General features: G+C 42.1%; 2 protein-coding genes and 2 non-coding genes across 4 annotated transcripts; 1 reads left to right on the forward strand and 3 right to left on the reverse strand.

The window, feature by feature from the left end:
- Positions 1 to 46: 46 nt before the first annotated feature.
- On the reverse strand, positions 47 to 16,384 carry Ptr (patched domain-containing protein). Its single transcript, XM_017088009.4, has 10 exons — positions 15,798 to 16,384; positions 7,953 to 8,083; positions 7,748 to 7,893; positions 5,060 to 5,274; positions 4,703 to 4,884; positions 4,471 to 4,650; positions 4,240 to 4,403; positions 3,836 to 4,174; positions 2,837 to 3,150; positions 47 to 2,758 (listed from the first exon to the last, which is right to left on the reverse strand). The coding sequence occupies exons 2-10, from the start codon at positions 8,081 to 8,083 to the stop codon at positions 914 to 916; spliced, it is 3,516 nt and encodes a 1,171-aa protein (XP_016943498.3). The 5' UTR covers positions 15,798 to 16,384; the 3' UTR covers positions 47 to 913.
- Positions 8,962 to 9,035, reverse strand: TRNAN-GUU (transfer RNA asparagine (anticodon GUU)). Its single transcript has one exon. It is a non-coding gene; the product is annotated as a tRNA-Asn (tRNA).
- Positions 9,219 to 9,292, forward strand: TRNAN-GUU (transfer RNA asparagine (anticodon GUU)). Its single transcript has one exon. It is a non-coding gene; the product is annotated as a tRNA-Asn (tRNA).
- Positions 16,385 to 17,420: 1,036 nt separating the features above from the next.
- Positions 17,421 to 18,300, reverse strand: LOC108019694 (uncharacterized). The gene has a single exon (XM_017087588.4). It carries the CDS (start codon positions 18,219 to 18,221, stop codon positions 17,850 to 17,852), a length of 372 nt encoding a protein of 123 aa, XP_016943077.3. The 5' UTR covers positions 18,222 to 18,300; the 3' UTR covers positions 17,421 to 17,849.
- Positions 18,301 to 19,205: the final 905 nt, after the last annotated feature.

Raw genomic sequence — 19,205 nt, forward strand, 5'->3', positions numbered from 1 at the left:
CCAATGCACCGAAACAATATCTACAAGGTGTGCACATTAACATATATCTAGGAAAATATAAAATTTTATTAAATAGAAAACATTGTAAACGCTTTACAGCCTTGTTCAAAATGTCTTACAGCGCTAGGTACCTAGGCATACGCTCGGGCCTTGATGCGGCCATTCTTATCAGTTAATAGTTATTAAATATATACTTAGTGTTGCTTTTGCTATACAATACATTATTAAACAGAATCGAACACGCACTCGCACTAAGTCTAAATTAATTTAAATAAACACTGATGTGGGGAACCCAAAGTCTGACTCAAGAAGTATACATGAAACTAGGTGTATAGTAGTGTGGAGATTGTACCTTAAGTTGTTTGACTCGAGTTGTTATGAATAAAATGATAGGGATAAATGGGTTTTATCCACTACAAAATTTTGAGTTCACAACGAAAATAATTCCTGTGGCTTGTGTAAGAACATATAGTTGGATATTCGTTGAAAAGTGACGACAGAAACAGCTGCGATTTCTTCAAAGAAAGCCCTAACTTAAAATAAGTTTGACAAGAAAATTTGCTCTGCTCCCTCTATGTTTCTTTATACCTGGATGGGTTGCTTGCAATAGATGCCAAAAAAAGTAACCACCAAAACATTCAAAAAGTAATCTATGGACAATTCTGAGACATTTTGACTTATAGCACATAACACTTTCGTTTTCAGTGAGCTGTTCTGTGAGACAAAATCAAGGTCTAAATACGTTCTATAAAAATATTTAGAACTCGAGGAAGCATTCAGTTTTTGATTATGCAAATTCTTTGTTTTAGTACTGTCCAAATACTATATTCCTTTTTGGTAAATCTTTTTTAAAGGGTCGACTCCCCCACTTCTCTCCATACATTATAGAAATAATCCTGTCACATAACGACCCTTACTGGAAGTAGTCACCATACTGGTAGGTGGGCGGATGCTTTGACCCCTTCCCGTTCGGCTGGTAGAGATTGTGGTGCGAGGAGGAGCGGTAGGAGTAACTGGGCGTGGCAGGATCTGGGCGACTGTGGGCAGGCGAGTGGGTGCGTCGTGCCCTCCGCTCCTCAATGTTGGCCGGCCAACGCTGGTGGCGGTTGGTCGAATCCTCCGAGGACCGTCGTCGGTGGTACCGCTTAGCTGGGGGAACGGCTCCAGTGGAGGGCGACATAGCCACCTCCTGCTGATGGCGGTAGCTGCTGTCGTCGCCGCTGCCGGCACTTAAGGGCTCCGCCTGCCGTCGGACTCGCTCGTCCACTGAGGAGTTGGGCGTTCCGTGCAGGTCGATGACGTCGCCGTGCGAGTTGCGCCGCGCCCTCTGCATGTCCATCTCCAGTTCCTGGTGATAGTTCTCGTACGGAACCCTGCGCTGTCGCTGGCGCTGCTGCTGCTCGTGTGTATCTAGGCGCTGGCGCCACTCGGCTGCTGAAACCTGCTGGCCATAGAGCTCGGGCTGGGCCTGGAACACCTCTGCGCCACGTCCATAAATGTTCTGGTAGGAGGAGCGACGCCATCCGTCCTCGTATCTCCGACTCGGAGACTCCCGGACCACAGCTTCCTCCTCTGCGGAGGCAACCTGTTGCTGACGGCGCTGCGATCGACTGGAGCTGCTTTCCGAGGAGTCCTCTCCAGAGGTGCCCAGTCCCAGGTCTTTCTCGTCCACGCCGTAGGCTTTGTACGGGGCTCCCATGAAGCCCTTCGATCCATAAGGGCCGTTAATGCCCATGGTTGGGTATTGCATGTAGTAGGACTGCGAGAAGGGCTTCTCCAGGGTCCGGTGATCCAGGCTATCGTCCACTTCTGCGTCGCTACCGTCGTCCTTGCCCGTCCAGGTGAGACAGGATCCGGGCCCGAAGAGCGAGAGTAACACGGGCAGCAGGAAGAGACCGTGCATGGCTCCAAAGAAAATCACCAGGAAGACCATCTTGAAGAAGACCAGGAAGATGTAGCTCTGAGCCAACAGAAGGGCCACAATGCCCAGAATGGTTGAACTGGAACCCTGCACAATAGGCAGACCAAGGGAGTGAAGGGCCTCGCGGACGCGAGCCTTCGGACTGCGTTTCTTCGAGGACATATACGTATAGCAGATGTGAGCGGTGAAGTCCACTGAGAAGCCAATGCACATGATCAGATTAATCATCGAAATGGAGTCCAGGTTAACGTCCCACAAGGCCATGTAGCCAGCAACGCCCAGCTCGATGGAGATGACCGAGAAGGCCACCCACAAGGAGCACAGGATGTTGGGAATAAAGACGAAGGAGATGATCATCATGATGATGGCCCCGATCACCATCGCCTGCAGTGAAACCGGTCGGACCAGCTCGAACTGGTCAAAGAACACGAAATAGGGATGGAATATCGAGGCGTTCAGTGGCGAGTCCTTGCAGATCTGGCGCAGATCCCGCACCATCTCCTTTTCGTGGTTGGTATCCGTGATGTTAACCGCCTGGATGAGAAATCGCGAGGCAATGATTTGGGTTTCGTCGTCGTTGAAGCGTACGTCCAGTGAGAAGGGATTTCCGGGGAACAGCCAGTGCTCCTTCACCGCATCAATGAATGTTTGCTCGTCGTCCACAGTCACGTTAAGCAGCTCGTTGTTGCGCTCCAGGAAGGATAGGAACGACCGCAGCCAGGACTCTGTGTACCGCCTGGAGGTCACGTACGAGGTGTGTTCCAGAGTACTAGTCAGGTTCTCCACCTGCTCCTGCACGAGGGGATCGGAGTAATTCAGCGGGCCAGCAATAATGACCTGCAATTTCAATAAATCAGAACGGAACAAGCGTTAAGTCTACTACAGAGCTGTTGAACAATGTGCTTAAAGGCCCACCTGCATTCTGTATGGAAACTCGCGGTAGTACTCGTCCTCGCGATCGAAAAACTCCACCGAGTACGAGTCCTCCCGGGAGAGCTTTCGCCGTTCGAGGCCCTCCTTTATTTGGGTTATTCCGTAACAGGCGCCCACCAGGTAACTCGCAAAGGCCAAGATGATGACCGCCTTGCACCACTTGTTGTTGATTACTGCGGCCAGCTTGTCCTTGAAGAACGCCATCAGCATGTGGTCCTTGTTGTCGATGGGGTTGTCCGGATCGTTGGGGTCGATGCCACCCGCCATGATCGCCTTGTAGAGGAAGTTGCGCTTCTCTGCGGGACCAAAGAATCGATAGAAAGAAGTGGTGTGAGACAAGTTTCCATTGGCCTCATTTGTGGTCAGCACAATGTCTGACTAGTCAAGTTGTTTCTGTCTCATGATCAAGTTCATGTTGCAGCTGCTGCTAAGCCATCTGAAATCGAACTACTACTATCCGGTTGTGGTGCTGTCTACATTTCGGATGGCTTAACTAGATCTTGCAGCATGCACACTAGGGCGGACATATTGATTTCTACTCTTGGGAATGTCATAATTTTAATATTTCCGAGTTTCGAATGAAATTTAACAAAACGGAACGATTTCGGTAAATATATTGGTAATAAACTGAAAAGAAACATCTTAACATATATCTTAACATATCTTAACATTTCCGTTATTTTTTTGTAGTTTATAAAATCGGTAAGCTAATATGGGAACGACCTGCAAGAAGCTTCGTCGTCATTTTTGCAATATCTTTGTCTAAACTTTCATTTAATAGACTATAACTTTTAAATGCGAGTTGCTTAATGCTAACATAGCCTTTGATCTTCAAAGTTATAAAATACAATCGCTTTTTTAATGTAAACACCATACGTTGTACACTCAACAAAAATATTTAAAGCAATAACTCATTTGAAAATAAGACTCCACGCGCTTGCAGGACAACAATAGGAACAATGATTCCCTCGGTTCACTAACCTTTAATTGCAACCGACATTGGCTGGACCCGGCAGCCGAAAATGGAATGCAAATTCTTTCGCTCCCTGTAGCCCGAAATGGCCATGCAGGCGGCGAAGAAAGTGATGTGCCACAGGAACGTAAAGCAAACTGCGAACACCGAGTACGTGCAGAAGATTCTGACCGATCGAAAGGGGCTGATGATGCCGATCAGGAACGAAATGAAGTCGGTGACCGAAGTTATTGTGATCGACACGGCTGCCTCGGACATCATAAGGCCCATGCGTTCAGCCACCGGCATTTTGGCCTTGGTGCGCCGCCAACCCGCCAGCATTACAAAGGTGTCATCGATGCCGATGCCTGTGGTGTAGATTTGTGAATTAATAGGACGGTCTTGTGGAAGAGGATGCTTATGCCAAACATACCGATCATCAGGAATGGGGCAGCCAGATTGATGCCGATGAACTCAATGCCGCAATACATAGCCAGGCCAAAGGCTGCCAGGGTGGCCATAATGGCCGAAATATTGCCCATGAGACCCAAGAAGGGCTTCGAGCGAACTGCATCGCCCATCATGCAGGTGATGATGCTGAATATTTGGAAGTTAAACCGATTATGTATAGCTTTAAGTGCCAGCGACAACTGCAGCCACTTACCTGAAGAGACCCATGAGCAGAAAAGTTGAGCTGAAATAGGGCACCACGGTCTTCGTATTCTTCTCGAGTTCGTGGTCCAAAGTGCGGGAGGCAAAATACGAGACCGAGATGTGCTTGAAAAGGCCCGAGTCCTCGGCATTGCCAACTACCCTCAGGAAGGTCTCTTCCCATTCGGCACCCCTAATAAGAACATATTAGTGTCGGTATATTTAAAGGAGATATTTGTACTCACTTTGCGTCCTGCCGTTTGGTGTCTGCGGTGACGAAATACACCAGCTGTATGGCCGGAACACTGATCACTATATTGTCCTCAGTCAGCTTGGTGCCGCCAAAAAAGACGGGAAACAGGTGGGCATCCCACGTGACTGGATTGAACATGAAAGGAAATGTCAAATTCAGCTGACCCGATTCGATCTGAAAGCAAAGAGGACAAAAATCAATTTGAAGCGTTCATGGAAAAACGTCAATGGTAAGATTCAAGGGTATTTTAATTAGGTATTTACTATTTATCGAATATAAAACAAAGAGCTTATGATGATGAATTAATCTAGAAAACAAACGACTTCAGTTGTAATGCCGCTGTACTCACATCATCCATCAGCGCATCCAGGTTGAGAATATCGTTCTCAAAGCACTCGTTTTCCCACCGGGCACAGTTGTCCTTGTAGGTATACGTATCCCCGTCGTAGGTCGTGGTTGCATTCTGGATGAGGTTGTCTAGCTGGCGCAATTCCTGGAACACCTCGCGCCTGATCATGTTTTCATCGCCATCTTTTGTTATCACAATGACTCGTCCAAAGCGACCTAAAAATGCAAAAGGATGAGGGATTAGCCATGGCTAAGGGTTCGGAAGACGGTTGGCAAACAATTAGTGACTTTGTGGACCTAGGCTTGAAGGCTAATGTGGCTGCTGATGTTACCCACACGCCAATACGTGACAATAATTTTAATTGGGTTTGATTGGATTTTGGTTTTGTTTGAGTATTTCATTTGGGTTTCTGTTTGCCCGTTTATCGCACTTCCACTTGATATTAGCCGATTGTCCCAATCGTCATTTGTATTTAATGCGCCATAGCAAATGCAGCCTCGTGTACTTGCGTCACAGTATTGATGCGAAACTTATAACAGGTGTATCAAGCAATACAACATTAAAGAATTTGGCAACGCGCCAAGCATCTCGATCAATCAGAGTAAAAGAATAAAAAGGAAAAGAATGGATACACTCGCGTTAATATTGCCATTTTATGATGTATCCAACAAGCATTTTTGCTTCAAATATAACTTGCAGCCAACAGAATCACTTTAAATAAATATATTATTAAAAATTGAATATATATATCCATCATTATGTCATAATCATAATCATTTTAATCTCAAAATCTTTAAGCTGTAAGCTGTTATAAAGATAAAGAGTATTTGAAGCTTCGTTGCCGAACTATAAATTAATTTGTGAAGGAACTTGAGTTGTATAAAATATTAAATGCCATCAGCAAACCATTCACGTTGTACAGACATTTTTTTATGAATGATTCACAACATCGAACAAGGACAACCTCCATTGATTGCGGCCCGAATAAACCAGAAGTCTTTACAATTCATCAAATAAATTGAGGAGTCAAAATAATATTAGCTTTTCGTTTCTTTTCTTCGACACTCAAACAATCAAGGAAAATGCTACAATTTATAATTTACTAGGAGGAAAGCCGACGTCCGGATATCCTTGCCTTCCGGCACCTGGACCGTCTGAAAAATGTAATCTCTTAGGTGACGTTTTGCTTAAAATATTTAGAGCATCAGTTTTCCTATTAATTTATCATTTTGGCGGGTAATTTTATTATGTGCTTGGTCTTTCCTCTGTTGCGCTCTATAAACAAATTTCCAAAAGACAGGGGAAAGTTGCAGCGTGCACGCCTCTTGTGGCACATTTGGCCAAAGTGCAATCGAAGCGGAGCACTGAGTTTTGTGGCTAACTGGTCGTAACCGACTAAATGCGGTCTAGATAATACCGTTGGGCACCAACAGCGATCGGGTGGATGTGTATCTGCACCGATCGCTTATGGCCTCCACACACTCGACGGGTTTTTTATCTCAGCTGCCCATTGCCAGACGAGTCTCCAAACAAAGTTCAATGATGAACTGAATCGGCGCTCGCGTCTTCAACCGACTTATTCGTGGCTTTGCATGGATTCCATTATAGAGCTCTTCGAGGTTTTCTGCTCCGGGGTTCTCGACCAACAGCTCTGATCTGCATGCAACTCGGTGCAGAACTGCTCAGTGCACATTGAGTACATCTTCGTGATTTCGAAAGAACAATTGCAAGATATCTTCTGAAGGAGAAAACTTTCGAGACTTATTTGAGGCTTTAAGAAAGAAACTTTATGGCATTCGTAGATCGTTTTGCTTGAAGCACACGTTTCTCCCATCTTTTGGCTAAGCCAGGTCCGTATTACTTAATTTTTTGAAACAGGCATTAAAGTCCGGCTAAACGACTGGAAAAACGAAGCCTAAATTATGCAAATATTTAGCGTTAGGTAAGCACACTACTGCACCTAGTTGCTAACCCCACAAATCGCATTTATACAAATTAAGTTTGTGCAAACATTCAGTACACATCGAGACTTCCAATTGGGTATGGCCCACACTTAAACACACTCATGCATTGGCCAGTAATCGTAAGACTTATACAAATAGGCTGCCCACATATGTGTATAATATATTGTACTTTTTATATTTATTCAGAACTGTCAAAAATGTGTAATTTAAATTTAGGTGCACCTTGGAGATCGCTGTTATTCCCAAAAATTGGGAAGCGTGAAAATTGTAGTTACTGCTTAAGACTTGGTGGCTCTTCCACATTTGGCAACTATGTAAAGTATAAGGTACTCTGCCGTAGTCGGCTTTTGACATTGTTTTTGCTGCAATTATTGCTAATGCTCCTGCTTTTACTAATGTTGCTGCTTGGCGTTGGGGGTTTTGGTTGGTTTGCCCAATAAACCATTTAGCGAAGTTAATAGCCTGAAAAGCGGGCCCGAGTTCAAGACCTCAATAAAAGTTAAGACATTATGTCTACATCTTAGCCGTGTGCTGAAATTATTTATTGCACACTTGAGGGGAATGTCGGTGCAGGGGCAGAGAAAGGGAAAGAGTTTAGTTTTGGGAAGCAGAAAGGTGCAAAAAGTGTGGAAACACCTAATGTTGCTACGCGAGTCTAATTCCATTTAATTTAAGCGATATTTACCACAATAGTCACATCGTGCACATATTGGCCGCTACTTACCGGGTCTCGTTATGCGTCCGACGTTGAAACGATGCGTATAATTAACTTTGAAGTATTGTTCAACAATGGCACGCTCAGTCTTGCCCTCCCCCGCAATCGGCGAGAATAGATACTCGGGATCGATTTGATATTTCAGCTGTTGGTAGCTGTAAAGTATAGATTATAGATTAGTAAATGGGCTTTAGCACAGCATCGTTCCACTCACCCCGTCATGCAGAGCAGCGTCAGGAGCACCGGAATGATAATAAAATATCCAGGGTGCCTGGCTATGCAAATTCCCAGATGGTAAAACGATTTGTTTAGTGTCTTATCGACACACGATATGCCGCACGTCATCTGTGAAGGGCAAGAAAGCGGAAGATTAGCTCAGTCTGGAATAAAGATTGCGTTACCAAAATCTTTTACCAGTTCTAAAAAGGGCAATTATGTATGAATACAAAAAAAAAAAAACATCCAAAATTAAAATTTACTTTAAAAGTATAAAAATGTGTGTATTATAGTTTCATTTCAAACCAAGGAATCTTACATTTGGATTGCCTCGAATTTTATTTTGTTTTTATTTTATGAAACACATACTAACAATTCATTAACATAATGTAAACCGTTTACCATTTATATTACGGTTCGCTTACATATTTCGGTTTGAAAACGAAATTTTGACATGGATACTAAATAGGATAAAGAATATGCTAGTAATCTCAATATAACCATCGCGAGTAATTATCCATTTTATATCGGGCAGTTTCCAAATAATACCAATGAAATTTTCAAATTTATACTATCATCTTATTGGGGAGAAATTTGTACTCAATAGTTAGTCATTCAAAAGTTTATACAAGAGATTAGTTTCTATGATTATTTTTTTCCGGTGTATAAGTATATTAGTATCGCTAAATGTATCTACAGACAGACTAACATGTGTACCGCGTACTCGTTACCGTGTCTATTTGGCTTTGTTCATCGACACCTTCAACTTAAACTTTAGACACGCATTGTTTTTGGTTGCCTCACTTTGCTGCTGTTTGGCTAAACGAATCTCAACAAATGCCCTTGTTCACTATCTCACTGAACAAAAAAACGAAAATAAAAAACACAATAGCAAGGAAACCCCTAATAATGTTCATTAACACGCCTAAAGAACTCAAGTATGCAATTAAATGTTGAAAAAAGTTAACAACAGAAATGTAGAAAAAAACAGGGGCAAAAAATCGAATCGCCCCCGGGTGGACTCGAACCACCAACCTTTCGGTTAACAGCCGAACGCGCTAACCAATTGCGCCACGGAGGCCACGCCAACTTCGAAAAATCTACTAAACTTCACAGCCCACAGAAAAACAGGGAACAAATCAGATAAGAATATAAATAAATTCTAATAAGAACTGCTAAGCAGTTATTTTGGTGCGAGTACAACAGCATCGGTAGAACACGTCCAGTGAGTTCAAATAGAACATGCGGCAACATGGAAGCATCTGCCTCCGTGGCGCAATTGGTTAGCGCGTTCGGCTGTTAACCGAAAGGTTGGTGGTTCGAGTCCACCCGGGGGCGCTTCTCACTTATTTTATTTTTTTGGTTTTAGTTGTTAAATTTTTGTTATTTTTCAGTTTTTTGCTTAGACTTCCTTTTGTTAACTCTCAACATTAAACATATTATTATGATTAATATATTTTTTTACTGTACACAAGCTGCGCAACTTATTTGGGCATTCATCATGCCAAACACACGTTGTTACAAGCTAATTTGGGCACATATGTATGAATGTAATTAGCTCCTATAAGTGCAGAGCACAAAGGATAGAACATTAGCGTTGGCACTTGCTGAACGTTTAAGGCCGTCCCAAACAGAGCAATGGCAGCCAAAGCCACAGAAGAGCAACAAAATGGCAGCAGAGGCTGCCGAAGATGAAGCATCGCTATTGAGCATCGCTTAAAGTCCGATCGTTGCGCTCGAACTATAATTCCCGGTACTGGTCGCATGCGAGGCGACAGACTAAAAAAATCGATTTGTCGGGCATCCAAGACACGTAAACTTTATACAAGTTTACTTTCCATTTTTTCTGTCTGGGGTTCAACGACTACTGACGCTGCACTTTTACCAAACTGTAACAATCATGTTTTGCTTTTCGTACAGTAAACACACTGATTACAACATGGTCAAGCCGAGCAGTTCAGCCTGTGCTTATGTCGAGCATGCGCTCGCCAAATTGAGTCACGGAGCTGTCTCAAGGTTATAGCTCTGACTTCGGGTCCAACTTTGACTCCAACGCCCGGCCCTCCATTGACATAACGGTTCATTATGTCAAAATGATTAAATAAACATGATTTTATAAACAGGTCAGCTGTGTAGGTTTATATACCCGTTACTCGTATAGTAAAAGGGTATACCTGTTCCGTCGGAATGTATGTAACAGGTAGAAGGAAGCTTTTTCGGCCCACAAAGTAGCCATGTCCGTCTGTCCGTTTCAGCGCAGAGATCTCGGAACTAAGGGCTAGAATACAATACAACCCACATTTTTAAACATTTTATAAAAATTTAAATGACATATTGTTCTGATTATCAAAATGATTGAATAATAATCAATACTTTGCAATTCAATCGGGAATGCACAACACAGGCAGCAAATCAGCTGTTTTTACTAATACGCCACCAAGCCGCTAGGGGCGCTATAGGCTATATGACGCTATAGGATAGGTGGCGCTATAGGCTAGGTGTCTCCATCCTTTTTTCACTCCCTTAAGATGATTAACGGGTATCTAAAAGTCGAGGCCATTGACTATGGCGTTTTCTTTTGGGTTTATTTTATATTTGTTTAATGACAACATATCACAATTAATTAATCATACAACTAAAACAAATTGTTTTTTTTGTGTGCTTCAATATTTGCGCTGACTCACATATTTGGAAAACGGTAGGTATTTAGATTTCTTAATCAAATTTATATGAGTCGGTAACGCACTATTAAGTGCCAGAAAATTTCGGGGAAGTTTCTCCCTATCTCATCCAGCTCCTATCAGCTATTTACCTGTCTGATCAAACTCCAAAGCCATTATGCAAAGGCTAAATATAAATATTGTACAATATACATAGGTATGGTCGCATAACTAACAGTTTCAGATTCGGTTCGAAATTCATTAATGAACTTTACAAATGCATGTCGCAAGTCCGGTGGGGCCTGGGTGCCCCGAAGTAACTTATCAACGCTTCAGTTTTCATAATCATATGGGCTCCTTCATTTTCTCCAGTTTCTTGGCGAGTTATGCGTTTGTGAGTGACAATAAATGTGCCCAAAAAAAAACATCTGTACAAAATGCAATATCATGATTTTTCCATAGTAGTTGATATTACTAAAGCGATTTTTGTGACACCTTATGAAACTGGAAGTGAAGCTGAAATCACAAAATTCCATTTTGGATTGCCACCTGAGTCAGTGCCTAGGTCGGTGCCTTGAGCAAGCCCATACTGCGTGCCAAGAAAACCGATTTGAACCGGGCACTTCCCTCCCAGAAAGCTGTCAACTTAGACCATCGTATTTTTGGCTGCGGCTTTTGCATAATTTCTAGGTCAACTGCGGATGATACAAGGCGGATTCTTTGCTTTTGCCAACCCAATTTTTTATGTGCATATATTTCTTGTTAATACTCAACTAAATGCGAATGTTAACACGGAGATTGGAATGCGTTTCAAAAGCTTTTACGTTTTGGCCCGAGAAAGTTGATGACCAAAATGAGTTTGTCTCTTCAGTCTTTTGTTTTGTTGTTTTTACTTTCTGTGTCTACCATTGTGTTGTTTTATTTTGTTGCCTTCTAGATGCCTTATTGTTAATGAATGGTTCGCTTTTATAAATGTTATGACTCTCTAAAAGCATTGGTAGCCTTCTAATTTTTAGTCCATATTCGGGTCAACTTCTAGGTTACACATTAATGGATTCTTCCTTTCTCCCTGAACCTATGTGTAAATGACTCCAAAGTAGTACGTATTCTATATACATTCATCAAAGGCGTTCTCAGTCAACTTGGATTTTTCGCCACTTCACTGACACATTTTCATCACCGCTTTAATCACGGTTTGCTTGGTCGGCTTACATAACTCCCGGTTTTGTCCAGCCCCGTTAAGATGTTTGTTGTTGCCGCCTTTGCTTGGCTTAAACAATTTATATAATGCATATTTAGAGGCAGAAGAAGAAAAACAGAAGGAGGCGAAAAACGAGCTGCGCAAAAATTGATTGCGAGCAAAACGCATGCAAGCTTTTGGTGAGTTTTTCTTTCTGACCAAGTCAACAACTTTCACTTTTGCGCGTTGCGGTGGCGCAAAGCATAAATGCCGAGAAATTACCAAATTAATATTAATTAATATTTAAAAATATTTCGCTATTGGGATTTCGATTTCAAAATGATTTCTTGTTATTGTCTACTTGTCTGTGGGCTTTGCCGCACAAACATTTAGGTCAAGTCATTGAAGTAGAACACAAGAGCGATTAATGACCTTGGGCGTGGGAGTGACATATGGACAAAAAGTACATATATATATAAATGTATAATTACTGTGCTAACTTGGCTTAAGCCGATTCCGTTTTACCTATACATTTACACATACATCTACCAGTTTGTTTTTTGGCCGCATAAAAAAGGTCGCTTACAATTGAAATTGGTTGCCACACAATGGTTTGCAATGCATTTTAATTAGCTTACTTGGGGCTAACAATTTAACATTGAAAGCCTTAACAGTTTTCGGCTTATTGTTTTTTTGGGGGTGTGGTGGAAGAGAGCTTGTGGTGGGGAAGACCTGGCGAGGTTCTGCCTCGAGGCAGAGGCCAAGATAAAAAATCACTTTCTACTTTTTCTGCGCCCCTTGACTGACTGACTAACCGAGTGGATTGAACTGGGGGACGGGACGGGACTGGAGCGATTCCAGCGGCATGCGTTCAGCCTGGATCTGGGTCACACTAACACACAAGCTTTTGGCCTGATCACACAGTCACACACACTGGCACTAGGTGGCCGCTTTCAATTTGAATTCAGCTTTTTGATTTGTTTGCTTTGCATTAATTAACCATTTACGTTAGCGTTTTGATTTCGGACTTATCTGCTCTAAGTTCAGTCCCACATCTGTAGGTCAGTGGAGCACAGTCCGAAAGCACCTTAATCTGATATCATTCATTAGCTGCAGTTTTAAAATCGATGTAATGGAGTATAAGTGTATCTAGAGTTAGTCATGTATTGATGGGAAGGAAGTTGCGGAGAAAGTGACTCAAAAATGTTCGTGTCAATGGCCTGGCACTAGTAAAACCTATAAGTCCGCAGAGCCGCATAGTAATGGCAAATGCTAACCAGTTTATTGGCAATATTATCGTGATATTCTAGACAAACAGTTTTCATCTAATGCATGCCAATAAATTTTCATGATTTAGGCCATCAAGCGGGAATAGGAACAAATTTAATAGACCTTTGGGTATCGTTCTATAGTTCCGAATATCTATTGGTGTATGTATGGTCACATGGTTACCCATCACTATTTCTGTCGACTTTCAAGATTTGTAACGAAAATTATAAGCAATACATCATGATGACGATGATTTGTCCTTTTTAAAAATGTTTGTTCTTTTTTTCCGCTTTTTTTTGCTGATCTCTCCGGATTTTTAAGCAGAGTGTCGGCAGCACCGGCCTCGAATAACTAATCGTAAGAATAAGCATGCTCTAATATCTTAAAGCGTCGCTCTTTTATAATTAATCGAGCGAAGATAAGTCGTTTCCATAACTTAACACTTTCTCGTCACTTTTACTAGTCTACCGGATTACTTTCCTTGGAAATAAGTTAATTATGACAGAGTTTTTCCGGCCATCAACGGCGAGTTAATGAATAAACCAATTAGCACACAGACGACAGCAAAAAATATCAAATGCCGAGCGACAAAAAATCGAAATGTAACTCTCTGAGAAGAAATGGCGGGGAAGACACCGAGAGAAAGAAGTGGAGAAAGAAAAAGAAAGTGCAAGGCTGGTCACATGTCATATGTACAACATACACGTATGGGTGCGCGAGTGGCGGTATGTAACGGCATTTCTGAACTGAAACCAGCTTGGAGCTCCGGAGACCGGAGGGAGAGGGAGATGGCGAGCACTTTTCCTTTCAAGATGCCCCCGCTTTCCCGATTTCCCCCTGTTCCGACCACTACTCTATTAACTATAATTAGCTTGCCCAAGCACTTAGCTAAATTTAAAATGCTTTGGACCGAAGAATGTGAGCATGGAGCTTCTCATTTTCACAACATTCGCTTGTCGTTAATCATTTAAGCAAACACTCAATTATATTTTGACTGAGTTTTAGCAAATTATGAGCTGGTTGCAGAGTTGCTAATTGAAAACTGTGAAAGACTAATGGAGCAATAAAACAGTATCGTGTGTCCTGCGGTGTCTGCGTACATCGAGCCGTATTGTTTAAGTAAAAGGAAAAATCCCGGCTTAAACCAGTTCAAAGCCGCGCGGATTCGGTGGCGGGCTACCTGCTGCTCAGTCCTACCAAAACTGCCCAAGAAGAGGATGGAAAACCCATCTACCTGCGGTTTTCCCATCTGCAAGACCAAGTCGTGCAACTGTACACAGTTACCAAATGTGAACCGCTCAATTTGGCTTTAACCTTGAGCATAGTGGACCCGTCATCTGAAAATCGACGATGGGGATGAGCCAATCAACCGGTTTCCTTTTGGACGCGAATTTCACTTGAACTTTCATTAACTGGGCCGAAAAACTCCCTCGGCTCTGTGGGCTGCCCAGCGCCAGGTCCATTCGGCAAACCGGATCACCAAAGTTCAGTTTATGTAATCACTCTTGCTGTTGAGCTGTATCGGAATACGAATATGCAAACACATGTGAGAGGGGGTCATCCGCAATTGATGACGAGTGGGTCTGTTGGCCAACGTGTTTACATATTTTCCTTGGCCATTTTCCAAATGAATTTGATCGTGTGTTTTCGATCCGTGCCTTACTTTCTGTGGCTCAGGTGGATATTACTTCAATTGCACGCCGTAATTGCAGCCGCTCTCAATTCGAGTTCCACTAATTTGCCTGTCAAAAGTTTTAAGTTTCTTTCTCGACTCGAGTTATCAAAGCGAGTTGGACTTGGCCCAGAGTTGCAGATTGTTGTGGCAATTGCACTTGCTGTTTGGAAACAACGTCAATTAGATTTTATTGCTGATGCAAACAGAGACAAACTTGTACACTTAAATTTTGGACTCGAATCTGCGCCTGTATATGTTAGATAAACTCGAGCTTAAATTGTCCATGAAATTTTTAAGAATGTCGCTTGCTTCTTGTTCGCTTCAGACATTAATGAACATCAACAAAGCGATGAATTACTGAGCCCACTTTACTTCTATTGTAGCTCATAATTTGTACACAGCGAACATTTGGAGAAGCACTCTTTTCATTACTTGTAAAATAATCACTGACGATGACAAAAAATCGGTATCCAACAAGCAGTAATGAGATATGGCGAATTTTGGATACCCTCTACTAACTGCATAAATATAATTATAGGTCCGTTCGTCGTTCTCCTTGATCCAATATTTTACACAAATTCAAAAAATAAAAAATAAGCAATATTTTTATTTTTTTATATAAAGACCGACTTTTATAAACAATATCTTCAAAATCAGATGGACAAAAGACTTAACAAATATGTAACTATGGTTGTATTTGAACACATGTAAAATATTTTAAGCATTTACTACTGCATTTCGATACAAGAGTCGTGAATTTAAATATTTTAAAGGCTTCACGTCATCGACTTAGGCTAGGCGTCCCACAGAAAAAACAAACGTTTAAGTAAGACATTAAAATTAATGAAGTCTCCTCTACCACAAATTTATTTTCAGCGCATTTTTAGCAACTACGCACTTTCTAGCTAGCATTCCCTAACTCAATCCCATGAAAACAGTAAAGCACAAATAAGATTTCAACCCCTGGACGCCAACCCCGGGACAACCCTGCGCATCTATTATCTCCAATAAAACCACCAGGAAGGTTCGAGGCGTAAATGTCTCTGTGACTGCACTTACCCTGTGACACTGATTTGTTTTCACTGTTGTTTTGCCCCGTATCCAAGATGCTGTTCTCCTTGCAAAGTAGTTTAGTGTGTAGTACTTTTCCAGTAGTTTCGATGGACCAACAAATTACACGCGAGCCTTTCAATTGCACTCGGCTCAGCGTGCTCCGCCTTTCACAGAATTTCTTAGTGATGATTCGAGAATGGCACACTCTTTGCACTGCATTTGGCCATCGTATTTTTATTACTTCACCTGGAGTGCAAGGATCGAAAACAAAAGAAACGGAGTCGGAGACGGATTCGGATTCGGATTTGGAGCGTCACGACAACCGCTGACTTTGAGACCGAGCCACGGACTGAGAGATCCAGTCGCTCTTCAGATCGCGCTGAACAGATCAGATGCTTTCTTGCGCTATCGCTTACGTAGAGGCTGGGCGATTTCGAATTCAGTAACCGTTAACCGATGGATCAGTTCTGGCCTTATTACCGACGTATTTGGCCCCTTTCAAACTGCTTTCATTGGAAGTCTCGATTAACCATTAGGTAGTAGTGGCCCTTAAACGAAAGGCGAATGTTCCGCACACACGACCGCCTCGCACCACGTAACGGAAACGAATGAAGTCTTACGTTTGCTCTGCGCTCTCGCGGCGCTCAACTGCAGCTCAGCTCTCACCTGTAGCGCTCGATCGGATTCATTTTCTCTCCCTCTCACTCTCCCAGGTGCGTGCACCGGTTTGCGGCGGATCTCACGATTTTTGGGAAAAATCTTTGCGTCCCCTTTCCTTTGTATACCTGTTTCCATCAACAGGTGTGCTCGTTTTTTGCTGCTGTCTGAAGGTCGCATTTTCGCTCATTAATCGACACTTTCTTCTGCGCCTGCGCAAAAGTTTAGTGGAAATCGCAAGCGCGAGTTCAGTTGAATTTCGGCCCGTTTATTAGGGGCCCTAAAACCGATGGAAATGTGTTTCATTGGAAGTTACCGTCTCTCTATGTAGCTAAGGTAACCCGTGTGTAAATGCGACCCGAGTGTTTAAAATGAAAGGAAGATGGTGAGTTTACACTGGCCCAGGAAACAGCTCTCATGTTCTTGTATTTGAAACCCATTATTTGGTGTTTTTATAGCCGTAACTGGTAGAGCAAAGAAGAGTTATATATGTATATGTACATTTATTCTTTGTCGGGATCGATCTAGCCAAGATGTGAGCGCTGTGATCTCGGAAACTTCGTAGCCCACAAACACCCACAGGACGAATTTTAAATGATTTTGTAGGAGTGTAAATGAAATGTTGTTTTGATTACCAATATCAATGTACCCATCCAAAATATGGTCTAACACGCTTCCTTCTACCTGTTCCCAATTTTGAACCGAACACAATATACACATTTGTATTGTATAATATGAATACATATTAAATTGTACCTGTTTTTAACTTATAATTATTTTTAATTGAGCAATTTTCTATTTCGGCACGACCTGTGTGACCCCACCAAAAAGTGCGAACTTGCAAGGAATTTGGAAATCGTAATAATATGGGAGGGTATAGATAGAGAGATACAAATATAACGGTGGGAGCAGGGATCCAGATATTACCGCTGAGAAATTTAAGCGGAAATTTTAATAAAAATCATTTACAATTTATTTCAAGCCGAAAAAAGTGCACACAATCGGTAGCAATAGCAGGGGCATAGTGTGTGATAAAAATATACTCATGTGCAGAACCAAACAATGAACTATTGGAAGTGTACGGCCGCTGGCACCCAATGCTATGCGAGTACGTAGTACGAGTAACCATGTTGTACATATAGTATAAGTGGTGTACGTAGTAATGTCAGTCGGGCACGTTCAACTCGGCCGAGGAGGATTATATTGGATGTGTCGCGTAATTGAGCAGTGTAGGTGTAGCGCCCGACTCGGCGGGCGAATGTTGAATTTAATTCTGAGCAATCAAGCCGTGCGATCTGTGTACATATATATACTCGTACTCTGAATCCAGCATTAACATTGTCCAAGGCGGCGGCATTAACGAGATATTTGATTGGCTCCTGAATGCGGTCGCCAAGACGATTATGCGCAGGTCGAGTCCAAAGTGGGACCATCCAGTTCGATGCCTTGGGATCGCAGCTTGTCTATGAACTCCGTCTCCATTCGGAAGAGGTCCTCGAACTCCAGCTGTCGGCGAATATCCTTTACGTTCTGCAACCGCATGTGCTCCCTCAGCCGGAACATCATATAAAGGATGACCATGTAGATACCCACCACGATGTTGGTTCCTCTTTCCCAAGACTCTGGCGTATACGAACGTGGTCGCTGTTCCAAGTAGCTTAGGTGCGAGGTAAGAACAAAGTCGTCGAGACGATAGCCCGCCACTTCGAACGCCAAGAACGCCAAACATAGAGTCCCTGACACAAAAGCCAAAAATATTTTTGAGTCTTCCATGATAAATACACTCGAACTTGTGAATACAATTATTTTCACTATTGCGACAGATTTCGCCCGACAGTCTAATTTCAAATTGCCCTTCCCTCTTAAACCGAACACAGCATAATATTTTATAATGCATAAATATGTATGTTTAGGAGCGAATAATTCAAAAGTCAATACGACAGTCCATTTCATTCTGGTCAAATTGACCCTTGCTGACAGTTCTGCGCAACTTTAAGCAAGAAGAAACGCTATAGTCGAGTGTCTCGACTATCAGATACCTGTAACTCCGGTTTGAATGTAAAAGAAAATAAAATTCCAGCGCATTTTTATTGGTCACACTGCACTACTACAGACCATGCCAAATCCAGTTTAACTTAGTTAGTTAGTCATAACATTTAAAATAAAATTTCAATTATTATTATTTATTTCAATTAACAATAAAAGAAAATCTTAAAAGAAATATGTCGAAGGAAGCTTTTCCGACACAATAAAGTATATATATTCTTGATCAGGTCATACGGACAGACATACAGACGGCGAGACGGACATGGCTATATCGACTCGGCTAGTGATTCTGACCAAGAATGTGTATAAACTTTTCCTTTTACGTTCTACGCACTTTTCTTCAATTACAATTTATATTATATACTAAGTGTAAGGGTACGTGACATGTTGGACGTGACATGTTGGACGTGACATGTTGGACGTTACAAATGTGTCAGCCTTAAGAGTGGTCGAAAAATTTTCCATATTATTTTGTCTCCATAAACTTATTTAAAAATAAAAAGCTTAAAAAATAATGTGTGTCGTTTTTTTTAACTCCGCGATTCAAATACTATTTAAAAAAATTATTTTGCCACCTTTTGTTGTCTCTTTTCCTAGTTATCCCTTTCCCCGTTATCTCGTTACCATTTTCCCCGATTGTCTTTCCTCCTTTGCAGTATTAAAAGTTATGATTTTATTTTAAAGTAAATCAATTAAATATAACTAAAAAAA

Source organism: Drosophila suzukii, chromosome 2R (assembly GCF_043229965.1).
Source record: "Drosophila suzukii chromosome 2R, CBGP_Dsuzu_IsoJpt1.0, whole genome shotgun sequence".
Taxonomy (NCBI): Eukaryota; Metazoa; Arthropoda; class Insecta; order Diptera; family Drosophilidae; genus Drosophila; species Drosophila suzukii.

Excerpts from the sequence above, each read along its gene's own strand:
- Ptr (XM_017088009.4), bottom strand. The coding sequence starts at position 8,083 with ATGACGTGCGGCATATCGTGTGTCGATAAGACACTAAACAAATCGTTT. Across the intron at positions 5,275-7,747 it reads CGGACGCATAACGAGACCCG|GTCGCTTTGGACGAGTCATT; the intron begins GTAAGTAGCGGC and ends TTGCATTTTTAG. Across the intron at positions 4,175-4,239 it reads TGCCCCATTCCTGATGATCG|GCATCGGCATCGATGACACC; the intron begins GTATGTTTGGCA and ends TCTACACCACAG.
- LOC108019694 (XM_017087588.4), bottom strand. The coding sequence starts at position 18,221 with ATGGAAGACTCAAAAATATTTTTGGCTTTTGTGTCAGGGACTCTATGT.